Source organism: Gorilla gorilla, chromosome 1 (genome assembly GCF_029281585.2).
Source record: "Gorilla gorilla gorilla isolate KB3781 chromosome 1, NHGRI_mGorGor1-v2.1_pri, whole genome shotgun sequence".
In the NCBI taxonomy this organism is placed as follows: Eukaryota; Metazoa; Chordata; class Mammalia; order Primates; family Hominidae; genus Gorilla; species Gorilla gorilla.
The window spans coordinates 94,426,361-94,450,511 of NC_073224.2; the positions used below are offsets into that span (position 1 = coordinate 94,426,361).

At 41.1% G+C, this 24,151-nt stretch overlaps 1 protein-coding gene and 1 non-coding gene across 5 annotated transcripts in view; both read right to left on the reverse strand.

The window, feature by feature from the left end:
• Window positions 1–24,151, reverse strand: part of NOS1AP (nitric oxide synthase 1 adaptor protein) — a 320,296-nt gene that overhangs the window by 39,939 nt on the left and 256,206 nt on the right. For 3 of the 4 annotated variants that reach the window (XM_004027787.5, XM_019025884.4, XM_063693452.1), the window contains 2 exons: window positions 13,494–13,602; window positions 2,635–2,776 (listed from right to left, as the gene is read on the reverse strand). In XM_004027787.5, the coding sequence (XP_004027836.2) occupies window positions 2,635–2,776; window positions 13,494–13,602 (251 nt within the window). The other variant, XM_055364504.2, reaches the window with a different exon arrangement.
• On the reverse strand, window positions 3,975–4,083 carry MIR556 (microRNA mir-556). Its single transcript, NR_106500.1, has one exon. It is a non-coding gene; the product is annotated as a microRNA mir-556 (primary transcript).

Below are 24,151 nucleotides of genomic sequence, written 5' to 3' on the forward strand. Positions count from 1 at the left end.
GACTGGCCAAGGGTACATGACAAAATGCAAGGCTCCGTCTGTGTAATGATATTTTATGAGTCAAGATCACTGAGATGCTGTCATTAGTAATAGAATGTCACTACTTAATAGAAATGAGTAAGCCAAAAGAGAAGTAAAGTAATTCCCTCTAGTCACATAGAAACTGAGCACTAGGATGAAAATAATGTCAGGTTTTCAAGATTTATAACTAATATATATCCAAAGTATAAAGGCTTTAAAAGTACAGTGAAAAGTCAATCTTCCTGCCACCTCAGCCACCCAGTTCCTTTTCCCAGGATGAACCACAGTTACCAGTTTCTTGTGTACTATTCTGGAGATATTCCATGCATAAGAAATGTGTGTGTGTGCATGCATGTGTATACATATATACCTACATATACACACACATTTAAATCTATACATTTTTAATACAATTGGTAGTATGTCATACCCACAATTCTATTTTTTTCCTTTATCCACAATTCTAAACTTTGACTTTTTTAAGTAAGCAAAATATCTTGAAGATGGCTTTAAATCAGTTCATAGAGAACTAACTTATTCTTCTTAATAGTTGTGCAGTATTCCATTATTTGTACCATATTGTACTGTAATTTATTTAAAAGTTCCCTCTTGCTGTTTCTGATCCTTTGGTTCTATAACAAATTCTTTGCTATGTAACCTTATATAGAAATCATTTCACACCTTTATGGGTCTACCTTTAGGATTAATTCTTAGAAGGGAATTTGAAGGAAATTTGGGGGTCAAAAGGCATATGAATTTTCAAATTTAATAAAGATTTCCACATTTTTCTCCATAGGGATTCCCCCTCTGTGATACACTAAATTTGCAAACACATCTGGGTCTGTATATGAGTTTCCATTCTGATCCATTCAGGCACTTATTTGAACATGAGTTTTACCTATTATAAGCACAGTTTTACTGGAAAGCCACTCCTCCTCTGCTATCATTCATCTTTTCCAGAATTTTTTCTATTCTTGTTTTTTTAAATTTTCACATATTTACTTAAAAATAATAGCATACATGTATGTGGTGCATACTCTGTGCCAAGCACCAGGCTCAGCATTTTAAAAGTATCAGTTTATCTAATTATGACAATAATTCTGAAGTACACAGTACTACTATTTCTGTTTTTCAGAAGAGTAAACTAAAGCACAGAGAGGTTATGGAACTTGCCCAAGATCACACAGGCAGTGACTGGTGCAGCTACAATGCAAAGCAAGGGTCTTCTCTCTGAGCCACTTTGCAATGCTGCCATTTGCAGACTAGCGTTTCTTTTGTTGTTTTTTAACTTTTTGAGTGGGATGCTTAATTCATTTGACTTTCATGATTTGTCATCTGTTAACGTAAATAACTAAACCTTTGAATTTTCCTCTGAGTGCTGCTTTAGCTATATCCCATGAGTTTTGAATACTGTAGCTTACTGTGGTACCTCTTTTGCTGTTAGAAATCTGTATTGTCATGTTAAATTTATAGATAAACAAAGAGAGAATTAACATTTTTATGATGTTGAGCTTTCCCATCCAAGAATATGGCATGCCTTTCCATTTGTTTAAGATTTTTTCATAGGAAACAAACACATTTTTATTGTGATTATTCATAAGTATCTTTTTTTTTAATTGTTATTTTAACGGATTTTTTTCCTCCACTATGACTTCTAACCAGCTGTTCTTGGAATATATGAAAATCACAGATATAGCTGTGTTATTGAACTTTGACTTTCTAGCTGAATTATCTTATTATTTCTAACAGTTCTCAGTTTATTTTCTTGGATTTCCCATGTTAAAAATTAACATAAACAATATTTTTTTTTTACCTGCTCTTTTTCTTGCCCATACTTCATTTTTTCACATTTATTGTCTCCTTCCTGACTTTTTTTTTTTTGAGGCAGCCTAGCTCTGTAGCCCAGGCTGGAGTGCGGTGGCACAATCTTGGCTCACTGCAACTTCCGCCTCCTGAGTTCAAGCAATTCTCCTGCCTCAGCCTTCCAAGTAGCTGGGACTATAGGCGTGTACCACCATGCCTGGCTAATTTTTGTATTTTTAGTAGAAAATACAGGCAACATGGCAGGGATTCGCCATGTTGGCCAGGCTAGTCTTGAACTCCTGGGCTCAAGTGATCTGCTCATCTCAGCCTCCCAAAGTGCTAGGATTAACAGACTTGAGACACTGTGCCCGGCCTCCTTCCTGACTTTTAATGAGGCTTGAAAGTTGGGGATATTAAAATACTATCCATATTGAGGGCTTATAGAACTACAGAAGTTAGAAATTTAATAAAACAAACTAGGTAATTATAAATTTATGTTCTTTCTAATTTGTTTTATGGGGGTGCTTTTTTACTGAAAACTTCTTTGAAGTCAGATTTGGTAGTGTAGCAGCTCTACCTCTCCCTGATATCCAGTTTAAATACTTCCTCATTTAATAATTTAAACATCTTTAATTTCTGTTATAAAAGTAATACGTGTTCCTTAAAGAGAATCTAGAATTTAGAGAGAAACGGAAAAAATAAAATGTTTCTTAAAATGAGTTCACAGCCTGGGGGTCAGGGCAGTGATCCACCAGAGACTACTGTGTGCACTGCCTTCCCACCCACATCCACAGAAGCCGCAGTGCCTACCTGGGTCTCCTGAGCTGTTGCTGTTCCTCTCACTCTCTCCATCTTCCTGGCCATCTGCATTCTGCTGCGTGTGCTGCAGGCTCAGCTTGTGGCAGACCTCAAAGGCTTGCCCCACCGTCCGAACGATTCTCATAGCTTGGCTCTGGAAAGGAGAAAGGAGAAGAACAGGGTGGGTGAGGATGCGCAAGGGGCATGTGGATAGAAACTCATGAAGCAGCCAAAGAAAGAGACAGAAAAATCTAAAGTTGTTCAGATATGCACATACAAATGAGTGCAAAGACATTTCCCCTTTCTGAAATACTCCAGAAAACAGAAACTGTCACCACAGTGCTGAAACAATCAGTCAACTGAAAGGACAGATAGCAAATATGCCAGTTATGGACTTAGCCCCAATTCTTCCCTCCCATGTGTAACACAAGTAGTCAATATGCTTCGGAAACTTTTGCCAGCCATGATAAAATGTTCAATGGGTCCATCAAACTAAGAGGAACTCGGCTATCATTTTTTTCTTTTTTGAATGCTGCTGCAAATGTTGAGTTTCCCTGGAGCTCCTGCAGACCAAGGGCAGTGGTAACATGAGGCTTGGAAGCCATGGCCTAAACAGCAGAAACCAATGGAAGCTCAGCACCCAGCTCCTCTGGAACACTACTAGCTGGCAGCCAACTAAATCTAAGGTGACACTTTCCCAGACTTACTCCAAAGACCTCATGTGCTTGGGTCTATTCTGTGGCTCCTTCCTTTCTTTTGTTTTGGTATTTAATCTCTTGCTTTAAGAGCCCAAGAAGAGAACTTGACCCTAGTTCCCAGTATTCCACCATTTAACTAGGAGAAGAGAGAGAGGACAAAGAAGCCTGCTCCTATGTAGAGTCTTAGGCCACCCATGCAGGCTGTGAGGAAGAGCCACATGCAGGGGTTCCAGGGCATGGCCTCAAAGGTGGATAACTGATTATGGTTTGATGATGTCAGCTTTTGCTTTCTTTCAAGGACAGAAATGAGTGATGTGGTTTATTTAGAGTTTCAGAGCTCAGGCTGGGAAGGGCTCAGCACACTGCTTCTCTTACTTCAGTGGGCCTCAAGCATCCCACCACCATGGGCTACAATTTAATCTAATTGTGATTGTCACCCTATACTCAAGTCTAACATTCATCGTGTTTTGGATGATCTGACTTCAGGTCAGCCATGGACACCTGTTGACACCATATAGTCCATCAATCACATCCACCTCCCACCCCCCTCCCAGGTAATGGCAGCAATCAAGTAGGGCTTTTCATCAGCATGAGGTAGCTGGTATTACATTACCTAACTGACATCCAGTGTTTTGATAAGTGTAGAAGGCTTTGTTGAAGGTAGTAATAAAAAAGATGAGCTAATGGTAATATGAAATGTATAAATGAAGCTCATATTACAATGAGCTCATCTTTCTTATTACTATCTTTGTGAACTCCTAGGGACCTTGGAACCCTGTGTATGGAACAACTGCTGTAGTCCATTCTCTGCTGGGTATAACTTCTAGAATTGCTTCTCCTCAAGCCTGGAGTCATTTCTATGTTCCTTCTGCTTATTTCAGGCCAGAGCATCCATATTAATGTGAAAGGCATCTTGACTAATTATCATCTACATGTCAGTTTGAGATCTCAGTCAACTCTACTGCTCCCTATATTCTTCAGTTCAAATCTACTCCTAGAAGTAATTGTTTTACAGCTCTAACCTTTCTTAGCCATTAGACTAACTCCAGGGATATTCTCCATTGGTCTCTCACCTGAAATATCCTGACACTTGTGGGAGATAAGAACCTTAAGCGAAGCAGGAGGAGATGGGTAACTTCTGTGGGGTCCACCATCACCCAGTGGCGAATCAGAACCTCTGTTTTCTACATCTACCCTTAATTTCCTCCTGTGTCCACAGGGCAGGCTTAGGCCCCTTCTCATACCATAGGCTTGCAGTGTGTAAGACATGACTGTTCTATCTGCACAGGAAGTTGAGAAGCAGTAGGCATCAGTCCTAAGCAAGAAGCCCCTATACTTCCCACTCCCAAAACACACAAAAAGGTGTGATTTAGAAGACACAGTCCCTAACAAATGTGGGCCAGGAACATTCCAGCTTTCTACATTTCCTTTAGCCACCAAGCTGTGCTGTGCTTAGGAGGCTGTGCCAGGAAGCTTAACTCTCAGGTGAAAAGGGAGAAGTAAAGGCTCCTACATCCGAAACTGTTATTCCCCTAGGCCTTGAGATTTTTTGGTTCCTATTCCTTTTATGAGAGTAAGAGCAGACTGCCTATGGTTAATCGTCTATGGCAAAGCTCATTACTAGTTTACTAAACCTTAGGTATGACTTTATTCTGCCTACCACTGTCCTACCAGTGTCCACTATACAGAAACCTTCCTCTACTTTCTTCTCTGACTCTTGGGAATTTTGCTCCCCCAGGTATCTTTACAAAAGGTAAAAAAGGTAAATGTTTTAGGTTGTAACAATAAAATATGGTAAGTCCAAATGATATGTAGAGATTAAGTGTTTAATTCCATTACTTTCTTCTCTTACATGAATTAACCCAGATATCTCATACTGAATAAATATCTGCAAAGACTGAGTTAGTCTTTTCCCATCAGTATCATTCCCAGGGTACAGATTAAAATACAGTTCCCCCTTTAAAATACAGTTATATAGAAAATTCTAAATTCACTACTGAGTTTGTTCCTATCTCAGGTTTTCCTAAGGAGGACGTGTTACAAATTCCATCATCTCTGTAAATCACAGATATTCCTTTAACCAGCTTTTAAGATGATATTAAAAATTTAAAGATCCTCAAACAAATGTCCCTGATCTATGGGATTAGACAGGGGTAGGAATCAAATTTCTAAATTTATCTTTGGAAGGAATCCCTCAGATTTAAATAAGAGGATAAAGGTGGTGGGAGAATGACTTCAGAGAGGACCTGTATTTCTCAGGCATCACAAGATGACAATGGACGATGGGCTATGCTCAGAACTGAGCATCTTAAGAATATAGACTCCAGCTCAAATCTCTATTCTGCCACCTTTATCAAGGACAAACATGTGGAACATACTCACATATTCAACCATCTATAAGCCCAAAGTGGCTGTAAGGAAGTAGGCTGGTTTTAATGGTTAATATTGATAACACTTCATTTTTACATTTTACTAGTATTTTTTACTAGGATCAGCAGCTGACCCTAACCTCTACCTGATTCCCCTGAAAAAGTAGGAAATGCAGACTTTAGGTTTACTGGTTCTGCCTTCCCCATGCTGGAAAGGGCATCCCATCCTTCAGCCTCCCATTTCCTTCCTATCCTCCCTCCATCCGTTGTTCTCTACAGTATTTCTGTAACTGCACTGAAAAACTGAATATATGATAGCACCTACCACAGTGCCTGGCATATAGTAAATGCTCAAGAAATGTTTTATCCTGACTATGGAATTCACTGCACCAAGAGGCAATTAAGACAGAAAAGAAAAAGCAGTGCAGGAAAGGTGGAACAATTTTTATCATAGTAGAAACATAAAGCGACTAAGGGAATCACCTCTTACTTATGTATGCTAACATCCAAAAGGCTGTGCATCAGATAGCATAGCCTCCACCATAGCAGCAGAGGAAAATTCCTGAGCCAAATGGATCTTTGGTCTGAGCTAGTATGATAGTTTCTATATGTGAGGAAATTGTTGCATTAAGAGTTCTAGATCTGCATACTGAGTGGTAAACAGTTTAATAATTAAATTAATAAATTAAATGGTTTAATTTATCCTTTATTTTACTCCTTTAATGTGAAGGTTATATTTCTATTCACAGTAAAAGGACACTGTAGCATGTTTCATAAAGAGCCCTCTGCACTGGAACACATAATCAAGCTACTCTAACTGTTTTACAAAATGACTACATACATACACATAAAAGAACTGCCCTTCCTATCTACCACTCAGGGAGTCAGAAGGGGCTAAACAGCTCCTCACTGTACTCATAAATGGCTATGTGAGTTCTGATGTCCCTTGACCTTTTAGGCTCTCCTTGCTTCACCATTAAAAAGTCTACTTTTAGAGGATTCTATATGGGGACCTCGTTAGGGAGGTGATTACTTGAAGGTGGTCAGTAGAGGCAGCCTGTGCCTGGGAGGGGCTGTGTCTTCACCATCTGCTCTCTGCACAGCCATGCTGGCTCCTGCCTGCTAGGCCTACCCCACTTAGTTACCTCACTTTCTGGCCTGCTGGGCAAGAAAACTGGTTCTGCCTTCAACCCCAAAATGCAAGAATCTCACACGCTGGGATTTTATCATTAATTAGCCATGTCTGCACCCAAGAGGGAGAACTCTGGTAAATAGCAGCTTTAAAAGGAGTCCCTTCCAGAAGTTTTTATGAATGCTTGTCTGTGGGTCTTCTAGATCACAGTGAAGCAGTTGCTCCACCTCATGACGACATACAGGCCTTTGGCGACTAAAGCGGAGGTTTAAAGATTGAAGGCAGTGAGGTACAAAGAGTAAACAAGTGGAACATTGAGAAGGCAGCCTATTTGAGTTCCAAAATCTGGCCATTCTCTGGAATTTACTAGATTTTTTTTTTTTAAAAAAAGCATCATTATACTGCATTATTTCTGTACAAATCCAGTTTAGTTTTACATAAGCCCCTAAAAGTGCTTTGCCACACGGATCAAATCTTCTCGTCCAAAAGCCATTTTCTATTTTCTAAGCCCCAAAAGCATTTGTGGGCTCTTCATTGTCAAGATTAGGCTGGATATGGTTGCTTTGATGTTTTCAAAACTGGAAAGGGATGTCTAACCTCAGAGTGGCTCTTAGCTCCAGATGGAGAGCCTGCTCATGGGAGTGTCAATTACAGGCAATTTTGTGAAAATACAGCTGGAAAGGAAGCTTAAAACTGTATACACTTACCTTGTACACACAGCAATGTTTCTTCAAACCACCCATCTTTTCACGCTGACACAGCTCCTTCTCCCACAACCCTAGGACATCCCTTAAGCCAGAACCAAAGTTAAGTCCAAATGCAATGAACGGCTGTTCTCCTCAGCACACCTAATGTGGGTATCAACTTCATACCTAGCAGGAGTCAACATTTGATGAACTGCATCAATGGTCATGAAAATAACACTATATTCACAATCACTGTGGGTTGTACACCCGAAAGCAAACAAAAGCTGACAGTGGTAGCTTTAGGAAGACATAAATCAAAAGGTTGATTCCTGTACTTCACTGGCCCATAGAAAAATTATAGTCAATCATGATTTTATTTTCTCCCATCAAAGTACACACCAGACCCGACCCTGCTTAGCTAATGAGATCAGACACATTCAAGGTGGTATGGCCATAGACCATGATTTTATTTTCTATTCTCTTTCTTAACGACTTTGTAGTTGGTTGGTCCTATAAAATTTGGGAATCTTTTAGTGCCATATGCATGTAAAGAATGGTTCTTATTAGTCATATTCTATAGCTGATTTGATAAATAATTTTGGGCGCTGTTCTGAATTTCACTGTCCTGGAAGAAGCTCTCTCTTTACTTTACAACTTACAAAGAGGATTAAGAGTCATCAGATAAGCAAGTAGAGAGTATAAGTACAAAATACCAGATGAAGATGATGATGACAATGACAATAATAAGAGGAGAAAAGAGAAGAATGGGGGCACACATCTTGCAAGTAAGGTTCTTTAATGGTCTACCAGCTCTCTAGTTTACTATTCCCCTGTCCCCTCCTCCACTCCCCCTCTCCCCCATCTCTTTTGGGTACTCAAATTTGACTGACAAGTGGTTCTGAATTTTAGAGAACTGAAGTCCATGAGGTCAGCTGTGGGACAGCTCACAGATTTATAATTCTCATCTATCACAGCAATACAAGATAATGTCCTTATCTTGACCTTAACTGCCACAGAATCTCAACAAAAATAGAACTGAATGTCATGTTTCTTTAATGTATTTTTTTGGGTGGGGGGAAATCTTAGTAAAAGATTCAGCTTATATCTATCAAATGATCTTAATCTATGGAATTTACAATGCCAAAGCATGAAAATACATTTATATTTGGACTTCTACATACAGTAGGATCTACAGTACTAAGGCTCTGAAATGGTAGATGGGTTAGGTTTTCGTCCAACACATTATTTAGTGGCTTTGATTATATAATTTGGTTGAGGTGATGCCTTGGACATCAGAATACTGCTCAGTATAAGGAAAGTTTAGTTTCAAAGCAGGTGTGATTTTCTACATTGACAGGACATACTGCATCTTAAAGTTTCCAACAGATAGCTGTGTTTTTCCTTCTACTCTGCTAGTCCATGAAACATAGTACCCTAGAGAAAAGAAGTCTGAGTTACAATCCCAGTGCTGTCAGAACCAACTGGGTGACTGTGGACAGTTAATTCTCCTTTCTCAGTATTGATTTTCTCATCCACAAAGAGAGTGATTCAGACTAGATGAGTTCTGAGACCCATGATTCCTGCATTTTGACTTCCCAACTCAACCTAAAGTATAAAAAACAGACTCTTTCCCTAACTTTAGAACTTTCCTATCTTTCATCTCGTAAGTTTGACCAGGCAAGTGACTTATTCTTTAGCACATGGCTGTCATCATCATTCAAAATCCATTGCAACCTCTAAAGGACAGTTCAACTTCACAGCTGTGGCCCCCAATTTGATAGTGACAGCATTATAGGAGGAAATTATTTCTCCTAACCCAAACCAATCGAGCTGTGATTGCAGGCAAAATTATTTCAAGGAGCTGCCCGTGAAGATAATGGGGAGATGCCTGCAGCTCCTGTTAATCACCAGCACTTCACGCACTGATGCATTAATAAGTGCACTCACTGGTAATCAGGGCAGACAGCCATATACTCCTAGGGCTAGGAGAAAATGACAGGAGGATGACATCCACTCCACGGGAGAGGTCAAGAGACCATGCAAGAGTCTTTTCGAGAGGCAAAAGGCCCTGCAAATGAATACTATCATTATATCCCCCAAGGAGGGGAAACAAGGAATGCCCATGTTATTAGCAAGCATCTCCGCTGGATGCTCACAGTGAGGAAAAGACCCACTCCCATCCCTCCTTTCTAGTGTGGGTCTGAAGAGTGCTAGGGTCCCTCCACCACAATCCTGACAATCCTTCCCAGTCACAGAGAATTTGTTCCTTAAAGATGACGTCACTTCACACACAACAATCAGCACTCCTGAGATGCCTTTCATCTTATTTGATGGCTAGAGAAAACTCAAGTCCAGAAAGGCTCACGTATCTTTCTTATGAGCTTTGTGTAATAGGGTTTAGCGCTCAAAGTCCTGGCCTGAGAAGGAGGAAGCCTGTTTCTAATTTCAATGGCATCATTGATTCACTGTGTGACCAAGGGTGATTTACTTTCTTGGGCCTTTTCTTTCTTCAACTACAAAATTGAGTCAATATTAACCACAAAAAGATATTATGAGGAAAAAAGGAAAATCTATGTCAAAGTGATTTGGGCCATTCGGAGTTAAGGAGCTCTTCATACCCATGTAATAATTACAGCAGAACCCAGTTACAAATGGGTCTTGGAAAACAAAGCAACTTCTGAGTTATATAACTTCCTCATGAGCCAACAACAATAGTATAATGGAGTGGGTAAGAGTGTGAGCTCCACAGTCAGACCCTCTGGGTTCAGTTCTGACTCCATTACTTGTTGAGTCTTTACACACATTATGTACCTTGAGGCCCCATTTTCCCACCTATAAAATGAAGAGCATAACTGCACCTACCTCACAGGGCTGCTGTGGGAATAAAATTAGATCATTCATGTAAAGAACTTTGAACAGTCTCAGGCATATAGCAACTAATCAAAACAGGTTAGATATTATTATCTGATGTAATATGAGGCTGGAACTTAGATAATCTAGAGTATAGAAGAATAGCAGGTACCATGTTATATTCCTGCACTATTTTGCTTTCTAGCTTCTGGTGAAAGCCCACTTGAAAAAATCTTAGCTCAAGGATACAACTCCCAAGGTGGGAGCCACACTGGCTATCTGTGTGAGTGGCCCAAGGAAGATCCATAGGTACAGAGTAATAGCTGTGCAGGGAACAAGGTCGAGGGAGGCCCTCAACCAGGAAAGCTGAGACATCTGACCCATATTCTCAACCAACAGAGGAGGTAACCCTTTCCCCATGTGAACTGTAGGGTGATGATGACACCCCATTAGAGGTCATGAGAAACGTGCCATGGGCATATATGCAGGGGACATGATGTGATATGAAACAGCAATAACCAAAGTCCCAACACAACAAGGATCTCAGACAAGGTTTTTCTACACTATGACCAACACGAGGGCTCTGGAGAACACCCACATCTGCGGGCTTCCAGTCAAGAGGACTCCCTATTGACTTCCAACAACCCAGCAACATCTCTGCAACACACATGTCCTCTATAGTCCTTTCCCCCCGTCCACCACTTCTGAAGCATTCCTATGACTTGCCAGTTAAAACTCCTTCCCAAGTTAACTATTACCTCTTGACATAAGAAGTGCTTTATAAAAAAGGTAAATCACCATGTTTGGAGGCTAAGCAGAAGGGCGAGCAAAACCTTGCAGATGTGTTCCCCAGCCCTTCCCAGTTCTGCATCCTTCGCTGAACAATTCACTTCCCTTTCTTAGCTTGGAAACCAGCCTTCCCACCTACAGCTCAGCAGCAACAGGGCTCAACGCCCAGGCTGACTAGAAACAATCCCCTCAGCTGCATGGCTCCAGGCCAGGAAAGGGCCTGAGAACCAACTCTATGAAGAGCTAGGGTCTCAGTAGGTGAGGATGAAAGGGGTATAGGAAACAGGAAAGCCAGATATCAGAATTCGCTGTAAGAGCTACGAGACATGGAAAAAAAATTGACATGATAGGGAACCAGATGACTACTCCTTTTCACGGATAATGGGAACTCCATTCTGTGCTTCACTTCAAGATCAAAGTTCCAAGTGAGCACTGGTCTTAAACTCAGGTTTTGTCAGAAGTGGATGCCCCCACTGCGTCCGTATTGCTATGTTAGATCTGATAGCAAGGCAAATATAACATAATGGTCCTCTTACCTAGGTTTCCTGCCCAAAATTCTTTTGTCCTGCATGTCTCCCTGGTTCTATTCTAGCCAGTGCCTATTCATGAGAACTCAGGCAAGTCATTTAATCTCTCTGAGCCTCAGTTTATTCATCTGTAAAATTGGGAAGTGAAAATTACATGTCTTACCTTCTTTACAGATGTGTTATAAGGATAAAATAAGATTAACTATTAAAGAACCTGGCAAATGATAATGCGTTATTTGTAACTCTAATAAATTCCAAGGTCCACATGGTCCAGTCTTTGTACGAAACTAAAGTCAGAAGCACAGTCAAATACTCAAAATGAATTAAAAGGGAATTCCAGTCTTGTTGCATCTGTCAGAACCTTACAGACGAGCCAATTCATGACCATCAGGGAGACTTTGTATTTCCTTTTCTCTCCTCCCCAGGTCCCCTACACAAGGCCACATATGAGCCTTTCACTCTCCCAAACTCTAAACTTTCTCATCTCCAGCGCCTATGGCTTTTCTTTCTCTCCCTCTTCCTATTCCCCTTTCTATCAGTTCTTTAATGCAGCTTGACTTAGCCTCATTTATGTTTTTTCCCTCTCAGCTATACTATTATCTAGATGTGAAGTCTGGCAAGTTACTCTTTTATTCCTGCCATCTTTCCAGTTGTAGCACTTTTCATCCAACTCCATGATTTGCATTTAAAAAGCCTGGAACAGGGTGGGTAAGGGCACAAATCTCCATAGAGGAAGAGGCTAAGTTAACAAAGCATAATTCTCTTTGTGGAGCTAGGGTAGGGAATAGGACACCTATCAGTAAATCTGGACCCTGGCATGTGTTATTGACAAGGTACTTGACAAGGTACCTAAACATCTGCTAAAGAGGCCTGAAGACAAAAGATGCATAAAATGAAGTTCTTGTAGAAAGCCAGGCTTAGTAGTTTGTTTCTAGAATGGTGGACTTATTAGGGTCCTTACGGGCACAAATAGTGTTTTCCAAAATCTCTTCTGCAGAAAAACAGTTCCCAGGATATTAACACATATTACATGGAAAAAATATGGTTCCATTGTGAAATTAGTTTGGGAAATTCTGGGTTAAACAACATGTTTTTTAACATCAGACCTTCTCAGCAACTTAAATCAGGTAGTTTTAACATGAAACATTTTGGCTGATAAATGTTTTACAGAACACATTTAGGAAATGCTGATTTTGACGATTCTTTTCATTTTATAGATGAGAACACTGAGACCTACATAATGTCATCAGGGTTCCAGTGAGAGGCGGGGCTAGAGTCTAGGCTTCTAAAACCCCAGTTGTGTGTGTTAGACTCCTGGGGGAATGACATTAACATAAAGAATGCCTCTTCAGAATCCTCAAAGTTGCATTTACTTGAGTATCAAGGTTGCCATAACAAATAATCACCCAGGATAACCAATATCACACACTGAGTCTAAACCAGACTCCATGTGTATTCATATTTTGTAGCCCCCTAATCAATATACAAAATTGTGATGAAGGGTCTCCTTAGTAAATGACAATGCTTTTTTCCTACCCCAAGGCTAAGGTTAGCATCACTCCTGGTGCTGTTTAACTGCTCTCATCCCAGAGCACGTAGTCAACGGTCAATCCCTTTGCATTTATCTGTATGTAACTAAGTACAAAGTTCAGATGATGCTAAAAGAGAATTCCATTATACAGGAGCAATGACAGACTACTGAGATAGTTGCCCCATGTCGGCATTACGACAGCTGTCTTCAACAGGGAGACGGGCCAATGTTGGGGGTGCTTTGGATCCATTAGAGGAAAATAGCAGATGGACGGCAACCGCCTCTTTACCTTCTTCTTGGATTTAAAGACGTTACACCTGAAGATATTGCTGGCACCATCTCGAGCGATATAGCTGAAGATCTTCAAGTCTTGGGAATCATGAGAGACATAGAAGATCCTAAAGGAAGAACAACAGAAAAATGCACTGAAAATGGCCTTAGGTTTAAATCTCCAACCAGGAAAGCTCTGTTTAAGAACACTCTGAAGCACAGCTCATCAGAGCCAAGTTATTACAGAAAGTCTTCTTCCTTCAGGATCAAAAAGTCACAATGCAGGAGGCACTTTCAACAGATTCCACAAACACTAACACTGTGACTTTCAGATTTGGTAGAGGGGGCAGGGGTAGGACATGGAACCGACACTATTGTTAACCATCTCCTGAGGTGGCAAATCTATCCCTGTAACTTGTATGTTAGAAGGAAAAATCATTCCCACCCTTATCAGAGCAACAAACCTGCTTCTTACCCAGAAAGATGCATACATGTTTTCTGATGCCTGTTTACAATTATCCCCAAATGCAGAAACTTAGGGAACCAGCAATGTTTACCACATTGGGAGGGACTAAGATAATCTTAGATCCTTTGGTGATAGTGATCCCACTCTCTGTCCCCTCTCTGCCTGGACCACAGCATCCATGTGTTCATTCCATGATTCAACCAATGCCACTGAGTGCACACTGTGGGCCAGGCACTATCCCAGCAGCCAGGGACACAACAGAAACAGGAAAGAAAAAGCCCCTGAACTCATGGAGCTTACACGCAGACAATGCCAATAAGCAAATATAAAATAAGTGCTATGAAGAAAAATAAGGCAGACTAAGGGATGGAGCATGATGGGGGCTATTTTAGACAGGGTAGCCAGGGAGGTCACACTGAGAGGCCGAGATCTGAATGGGGTAAGGGAGCCAGTCACTGAGATACCTGGGCCAAACCACGGCAGGAAGTGGGAATAGCAAGTTTACAAGTCCTGCAGTGTTCAGAACGTGTTAAAAGCATTCAAGGAACACCCAGGGAGGCTCAACTGAGTGTGGTTCAAGTGGAGTGAGTATGGTCAGCAACAAGGTCATAGATGCAGCCAGAGGCCAAAATGTAGAAGGCTTTGAAGGTCGTGGCTTATATTCTACGTGAGATGAGAAGCCATCAGCTTTTAAGCAGAGGACTGACTTGCTTATGCTTTAAACTAAAGGATCATTCTGGCTGCTTGGGGTGGGCAGAGGTAGGAACAAGGGGAGGCTGGAGAAAGGGGGAAAATTATAAGCAAGGCCCTAGAGGCTGCATCTTAAGATGGCTTAGGACAGGGCCCCCCCAGAGCCTCCAGGTCTGACTGCTGTGGGGTCAGTGCAGGGAGTTGGAGCGGGTGCATCAGTGGAATTAGTTTTGGGCAGTCCAAGGAGTGTATTGCTCTTGGTAGCACCTAAGAGGCCACATCATTTCTGCAAAACATTTTTCACCACTAACAACACTGATGGCTTTCGTTCAAGGATTTAACAGGCCTGATTTGTTTTAGTGTAGGTCTGTGCTGTATAGAAGAAAGAGAATGGGATTGAGAGTCTACAACTTCATCTACAACTTTGCCACTTACTAAAAAACAAGCTATGTCACCCCTCAGAGGCTCAGTTTTGTTATCTGTACAATGGGACTACTAATAGTAACCCTTCCAAGAGTTATTGAGGAGGTAGAAGAGTTAGTAAAATGCCATCTTACATCCCCTTACTGATATAGCCTCTAAACAGCCTAGTAACTGAGATTCTTGCCACAGGACCCCAAGAAGCCTGGGAGGAAAGTCCAAAAGAAAGGTGGGCACAGAGAGGAAAACAACACTGTGAAAAAACCCAAGTTCACCTTGGGGACTGTAGTTTCTCTGCTAAACTCAGCTAGCAGGCATTTCAGTACATCTCACATGTCTATCATCTCTAAATGGTTCTGAAATAGAGGCTGTTTAGTGTGGTTTCCAGTCCCCTATCCTTCTAATGATGTCAAACTGTCTTCCTAACATCAAAGGGACAAATCTACAATTGTATCTCAGCATCTCCTGCCTGAGTTCCAGGCCCATTCAGCCAACCTTCCTGGACATCTCCTCCTGAATGGTTCTCAAGCTTCTCAAATTCCTCATACCCCCGAGTGAATTCATCATATTCCCCATAATTCTCCAAGTCCTATCTTGATAAGGGGACACCATACCTACTCAAGCCAGAAACCCAGGTGTCATTCTCAACAGCTTCCTCCACTGTTCCCCAATAGCCATCACTCAGGAGCAAGTTCCTTGCAGACTCGCTCCCCAATATGTCTCTGATTTATGTTTTTCTCTTCAACTCCAAGGTATTGATCATCTAGAGTTCTCATTTTTCACCTGGATTTTTACAACATCCTGTAAACAGTGTGCTGCTCTGCTTCCTAACTCACCTATTGTCAACCCATTCTCTACATTGCTAGCAAAGTGTTATTTTTAAAAAAGACAAATTACATCCCATCATTTTCCTCTTAAAGACATCCAAAGGCTTCCTACTGCTTTTAGGATAAAGTCCAAACTCCTTAGCATGGTGTACCTACCTTTCTGCAGTCATCTCTCTCCAGAGTCCTGACCTACACAGGCCTGCAGAACTAGGTGTGTGCATCTTCCCAATTCTGCAACTGCTGTGAACACCTTTGGTGGCTGCCAAGACTTGGTTCAGAGCAGCCTTCCCCTCCCTTTTCTTCAGCAGTCTGAGTTGCTGAATACCCTGGGGCTCAACGTTGCCACAGCACATATCTCACACTATGATGTTTTTACATGTGCTCCTTGAAGGAACAAGGAACACATCTTGGTATCCCCAGTGCCAGCACAGTGATTGGCACACGGGAGGTTCCTTGCCTGCTTAGAAGGGAGGGAGGTGTTCCAGCTGTCATTAATGCTCATCTATAATGTGATCTGCCTGGCTATTCATTTTCCCCAAGGAAGTCAGATCCAGTTAGTTCAGCAACATACGTAAAACTTCTTGGATTCTTTAGTTAACTTATTCTTATGTAATACGCTAAGAACTGAGAACTGGATTTAAAACTGATACAGCAGATTTGAATGCAAACTGGCATGCCCACAAGACACAGAGATGTGGAAGGAACAGAGGAACGGCAGTAAGCCAAGGTTAACTTAACCTTAACAGATAAAGCATCTTTTCAGAAAATCTGATGAGAACTGTACATGGATGCAGCCACTGCCTTTGGACCACAGCTCTCTGGAGACTGCTCTGCTATATCTGATTTCAGAAACTTAGCATGTTGTTATTAAAAGTAAATAATCTCTAGCTAACCAAAAAGTCAGCTAGTTAAAGCTTAGAAAAGTTTCCACCAACATTACCAAGAGGTAGAAAGTTTTTCCATGCGACCTCATTCATCAACAAACTAATAAATCAGCAAATTAATGTCTCTTGAGTCCAAATTTCCAGATCAAGAAATACATTCCAAGAACCCTTATTTCTCCATTACTTGGTTTTCTTAAGCACTGTGATTGTGGGGGTGGTAGAAATTGGGGGAGAGTAGAGGAAGGTGAGTGCTCAAGAGAATAGGAAAGATTTCCCTCTTTCTTTCCTTCTTCATCTTTACCCTTAAGTCAGTCTAGCCTAGTTCTGATAATCCTGCTTCCAAAAAGTACCTTAGTCAATTTTCCCAACTTTCACTATAATTATAAAGAGTAGGATACCAAAGTAGTTCATATAATGTTAATAAGGTTTTATTCCCCCTTCAACTTTCCTAAAATTTCTTCTTCTTTAAATTTCTTTTCTCTCTCTCTCTCTTTTTTTTCTTGGTGAAATCTTGGCTCACTGCAACCTCTGCCTCCCAGGTTCAAGTGATTCTTGTGCTTCAGCCTCCTGAGTAGCTGGGATTATAGGTGTGAGCCACCACAGCTGGCCCTAAAATTTATTACTTTTATTTCAAAATATGTATAGCATTATAATTTTTACTTACTAACAGAACTGTTATGCTTTTACACAGTAATAAACCTTTCCGCAGATTCATCATATGTCCACAGACTTACCATAAATGACTGAAAGAAAAACATTATCTGGAAGAAACTGGATTTTGGGTTTATCATCATGCTGGGATTTAGGTTGACAACGTGATTTTAAAAACAACTAGACTCACCACCAATACCCCCCTTCTCAAACTATTCATCTACAGGTAAACTCGCTTCTCTTAAGATCATAGAAAAACAACAACAACAACAATTTAGAGTAGAAAGAAACCTATGGGGTCATAAGGCCTGGATACAAGCCAGCATCTCTGTCTGTCAGGATTCATCACTGATAGGCAATTCACTCTCTAACAAAGTATCTGATCCCTTTTTAAGAGGTTCTAGTTACCAGGAAATTTTCCCTCATGTTGACTGGAATTCTGCCAACAGGAATGCAGTGGAGGAAAATGGCTGAGAACACTGGCCCTGAGGCGGACAGACCTGGATTTCAGCCCAAGCTTTGCCACTTACTAGCTGGGACACCCTGGTCATTATCTCAACCCCCTTCTTGTTCTTCACCTGTGAAACAGGCATGATCATTGTGCTGTACCTCACTCATGCTAGTAAGGTTTAAAGAATGAGTGTGTGCAGAGGGGTCAGCTTATAGCAAATGGTTAATAAATGTGAACTGCTCTAATTACTGCCACACTACTGCTCTAGTTCCATCCTTAGGGATCTCAGAGAACAAGGCTACTCCTCTTCCAAATGGCCAACATTTTAATATATGGAAACAATATCATGTTTATATTTACTCCTTTCTTAAGTTTATTTTAAGTTCCGGGGTACATGTGCAGGATGGACAGGTTTGTTACATAGGTAGATGTGTGCCATGGTGATTTGCTGCACCTATCAACCCATCACCTAGGTATTAATCCCAGCATGCATTAGCTATTCTTCCTGATGCCCTCCCCACTCCCCGACTCCTCTGCACTCCTTTCATTTTTAAAGTGAATTACTTCTTCTTTCAATAGTTTCTCAATTGGCTCATTTTCCAAGTCCCTTATTTCTCTGGCAGGTTTGCACTGTGGAAAGAGCATGGGTTTGGGGATGAGAAAGATCCAGGTTCAAGTCTTAGCTTTGCCATCTTTTAGCTGCTGGCCTGAGGCAAAAAACTCAGTTACATAATCCTTCATTTCCTCATCTAACATAGGCATACTAATGACTTCTTCATGGTATTGTTTTAAGCATTAAAACACACATACCACATTTTACACAATGCCCAACACATGTTAAGTTGCTTGCTCAATAAATATGAGTTCCATCTTCTCTTAACTTTTTCCATACATATTCCAACTTGCCAGTGACTATCTTAAAATGCAGCTCACAGAATTGAACTCATTTGTAAGGGATCTGAACAGCACAGAGTATATTTGGATAAATATTTTCTATGCCCTAGAACTGAATTTTTAGCAAAGCATCTCTGATCATGTTTTTTTTCTTCTGTTATAACATCTCATTGCTGGTTCACACTGTAGTCTACTCAAATGCTCAAAGCTAATTTGCGCAACTGCTGTAAGGCAGATTTCCTGAACATACTTGGGTAACTGGTTTTTTAGGACTAGCTCTCAGTGATCGTGATTTCCTTTTCCAAGTTCTCACAGACCATCTGCTTAATGATCTCTTCTAGAATTCTGCCCAGGAGCAATGACAAATTCACTAGTTGGTAATTCCTGATCCAGGTTTGCCCCCTTTCTAAAAACTGCAATACTTTATTTTTGCAATCTTTTTGTTTCTTCTCCATCCCTCATGATTTTGCAAAAGATGACCAATCACTATTTTGCAATCATATTTTTCAGGAACCCAGAAGCCAGTGATTCAGGCCTGGACACATGGTAGTGAGGAATACCTTCCTTTTTCCTCTTGGTTTTGAACTTCGGTTTTTTAAAATCACATATGTTCTAGTGTTTCTAATTTGAAGATCAGTTCTCTACTTGAGAAGAAAAAAACCAAGACAGTTAGAAAAATGGGATTGAGATTTTCCCCTTGCCATGTGCCAACTCTCTCTTCCTTCACACCCCTTTTTCTCTCATCTTCAGCCTTTTCCATAAGCCTAATGCATTCAGGGTTTCAGTTATCTCAGTAATGGTTGTTCCTTTGCACTCATACTTGTTTTTAAGCTCTGCTTTCCATATTGTATACTTTTCAAGAAGCATTTTATGAAAATCTGGGCAGTCACATGATTTTTCTTCATGATCTCACATTTTTGGGGCCTGACTAGAATCAATTATGTTGTCTTCAAGTTCTCATCCTTTATTCCCTCTTTCAGTCTCTGGCCATGAGACCTCATCTTACTCTGTCATCATCCCTGGCCTCATCCAATAATCCATCTGAACACCTGAATAGAACAAACAGGTTGAGTAAGAGGGAATGCCTCCTGCCTGATTGCTTTGAGCTGGGACATTGGTCTTTTCCAGCCAGGTCAGACTCTTCTTGGGTCTCAAGCCTGCCAATGTGCAGACTGAAACTCACACCATCAGCTCTCCTGGTTCTCAGGTCTTCAGACTCAGACTGGAACCATATATTAGCATTCCTGGGTCTTCACCTTCCCAATTGCAGATCTTGGAACTTCTCAGCCTCCATAATCATGTGAGCCAATTCCTTAACTATTTCTTATATGTGTATGTGTATATTAAGTATGTGTACCTATACATAAACACATGTAATATGTGTAAGCATGCACACACACACATATATCCTATTGGTTCTGTTTCACTGGAGAATCCTGACTAACACAGCCATATTCCCCCAGGTATTAGCATTCTACCTCTAACGCGCCTCATCTCCATGGGGACTGCCTGCTGACTTTAGGACTGCAGAGGCTGTGAAAGGTCTCCAGTCACCTGCAAGGTTTCCTGAGTCTACATCCATGTGCCTCGCCTCCTGCTCAAGACCCACTGGGTCTCTCCCAGCAATCCCAGGACCTGCCACGCAATTCTCTCCTGCCATAACCCAAAACAGAACTTTAGGGTAGAGGATGTAGACTACCAAGGGGCCTTGAGCAAATTATTTTCCTTCTCTCAACCTTCTCCTTTTTTAATCGTTGAAGTGAGAATAATAAAAACATCTTTCAGGGTGATTATAAGGTTCAGATGCGACAACAGATGCACAAATACTCTCTAACCCATGAAATGTTGTACAAATACTTGAAAACTGTGGAAACAAACTTAGAAATGTCAAGTGGAAAAACAAAGAGAAATATTTCTTGTTCTCCCAACATCAGTATCTCTCGGTGGGGCTAGGGGAGTCTCCAGTGTGTGGTATAGAGATTTTTCTCTTGAGGTCCTGGAAGGCATGGGCATTCCTAACCCCAAAAGACATGCTGCAGCACAGAGCGAAATGAAACCAGCTGATAAAGATAAGGTACCAAGTCACCTGAAGATGGTGGAGACAAAATCAAGTGGTATTCTTAAGGAAAACCTCTGGGAAAGTAAGAAGCACAATGTGACACACGTAGAAGTCGGAAAACAGAATCAACCTGCTGCTCAAGACCAGATAAATGAGGCCTAACTGTGAAGGCATGGTCCTGGGAAATCCAGCATGACTCCTGGTCTCGGGAAGAAGGGTTCCCTAAGCGTCCCAGCCCATGTGATTCTGGGGGGCCCAGTGTGTTATCCTTAGAGGGACTGGGGAAAATATCAGAAGGGGCGGTGGGTTGACGAGAGTCTCCAAATGCTTCACTGATAGAACACCACCAGACACTATAGGAAGAATGCACCCCTTACTCCTATCCCCAGCATGCTGCCTGAATACTGGTGTGTCTTTTTCTCTTCTCAACCAGCCCTGCAGCATGAACACAGTTTCACAATCCTGTCGCAGCTGTTACTCATTCTTTTCCTCATCTATCTTATTTATTTTTAATTTAATCTTTAGATAACATTGTCTCCCATCTTGATCACTGTTCTCTCTTACGACTGCTTTGGTCTGATTATCATTTTCCCCCCACTGTATATACAGGGCTTTTTAATCACATCAGCTGGCTTGCTTTTATTTGAAGTTATTGTAATTTCCATCTTCTTCATTCCTCATTTTAGCCGTTCTCGATTTGATGACTACCTTCCTCAGGGCTATTTGGCAAAATAGAAGGGTAATAAACTCATGAAATGGTGCCCGAAATGCCTCATGGAACTGGTCTCCTTACTTCACAGCCTGACTTCCACAGACACCTGAAGTGTGGGGGCACACTGTCAAGTCACCCCTTGTCACCATGACTGGGATGTATCTCACAGATCTGCTTCATCGCAGCACAGTCTGGAAGGAAGCCTGGGATTCCAGGGCTGGGAGAGACCTCGAGAGACAGTCAAGCTCATCACTTCAACTGCAGGCAGAGAAATGCAAATATAAGAGCTGATTTCTAAGGTTTCTTCAAGGAATAAAATTATACAAATGTCTAACTTATTGTTACAAAGATCTACTGTGTGCCTAGAGTAACGAATAAGCAACCAATTGAGGTTTTAAGACCTAGCGAGAGCCAGACAAATGCATATTTATCTTCTGAAAGTCTAGCTAAGGCACCCTCATGGCCTACCTCAGCAGTTAATTTATGTTTTAATTTCACAGCTGTTAAGTTTTTTCTTATATCCCACTAAAACCTCCCCTGCTTTACTTGAATCAACCACAAACCACCACACAGCACTTTCTAAATGCCAAGTACTGGGATAAATTAATTTCTTCTTGTTCAGTACTTGACAGGAAGGCAAAAAAAAAAAAAAAAAAAAAAAAAAAAGGCTAGTGTCCCTCACAAAACCACTACACAAAAATCCTTTCATATATTTCAAGACTTTAATTTCTCTCCAACACTCATAATTTCCCCAAAATAACCATCACCTGCTGTTGGCTGTCAAAAACCAAATCTATTTACACAGGCTGCCAATTATTTCTTCTGTGTGTCTGTGTTATCTGAGTTCATACATGTAGCTTGTTCACATATGGGGGGCTTAAACCATCCATCCCACACTTTTCAGGACCCTCGGACTTCCTGAAGATTCTTGCTCAGAGACACAACTTCCCTCCCAGAGCCAGAAAAAAGAGAGAAAATGAACACACCACAAATATTAGGGGCACTAGTTTGACTGGTGTATGCTGGAGGAGCATTATCTAGAAAATTACCTCTTCCTCTTCTCTTTTTTCGTTTATCCTCTTGCTTTCAAGCCAGCAAATACCTTCCTTCAAGTGTTATATGCAGAGAGGCATTAGGCAAAAGTCTTCCCAGTGCAAAATAATCATCAACAAAGGTTCGCACCCTTCCTTGTCCACTCCCCAGTATACATTGAGATGCCTGTAATTTTGTGGAATAGAAGACCTGACAGAACAGAACCAAAGGCTCAGTCGAGGTTGCAGCTCGTCTGCTTTCTCAAAACAAGTTAATACTCTGAGCCTTAGTTTTCTTAACTGCAAAATGGGATAAGAAGAGGTTCACAGGACTGTTACAAGAATCAAATGAAATAACTTACATATAGGGTCTGCCGCATAGTAGTTGCTCAAAAAAATCTTTACTAAATTGAAGTGATCAAAGAAGAATATTTGCTAATCCACTGTGTGTTTACCATCTGTCAGGCACTGCTTAAGCACTTTACATGCAAAAACTCATCTAATCCTCACAACAACTGTATGAAGTGGATACAGTTACTATCTCCATTTTACAGATGAAGAAACAGAGAGGTAACCCCTGTGCATTTTCTTAAGGTCACACAGCCAGTAGTATCTGTATTAATATCTTAGGGCTGCTGTAACAATTATTACAAATCGGATAGCTTAAAACAACAGAAATTTCATTTCTCACAGTTCAGGAGGCCAGAAGTCAAAAATCAAGGCTGATTCCTTCTAGAGGCTCTCAGGGAGAATCTATTCCACATCTCTCCTAGCTTCTGGCTGCTGCCAACAATCCTTGGCATTCTTGGGTTTGCAGCAGTGTCACTCTAGTCTGCTCCCTCTGCCTTCCCACGGCATTCTGCCCTGTGTCTCCTCTGTCTCTGTGTCCAAATTTCCCTCTTCTTTTAAGGACCCTGGTCATTGGATTTAGGGTCCACCCTAATCTAATATGACCTCACCTTAATTACATCTGCAAACTCCCTATATTCAAATAACATCCACATTCACAGGTACCGGGGTGAGGAACATATCCTAACATACCTTTCTAAGGGACATATCTCAACTCACTATAGTATCTGCATTAGAATTGGAACCCTAGCAATCTTCACCAAGTTCCGAAAACTTCTGCACCATCTGCCTGATTAATCATCAAATATCATTTGAATATTGGATGTCATTCATTACCTGTATTACTATTGTTTTCTCTATACCTAGGCTAGAAATTAGTCCCATGTTACATTTATGCCACCTGGAAACCCTGGATTTTTTTATTCCTCTTATTTTTCCAAGTCCTTGATGTCTTCATAGATGTCTCTATGGTCACCAACAAATTCATTCTCATGTTGGTAAGATTTTCAGGGGACACGTGGGTAAGAGGTGCTTGATTTCTTTATCATCCCTGACTGATTGTCCACTTTCCATCCATGTTTCTTCAAATAAACCAGTCCAGGGATATGATACACATCATAAGCACATCTTGTTTTTCCAAGGCAGTTGAGTTCCCACTTGAGCTTCTGAGGATTCCCACCATAACTCCCTCTGTACCTGATTCTAACTCCATACCTCTCATGCCACCTGCTCAGCATGTGAGG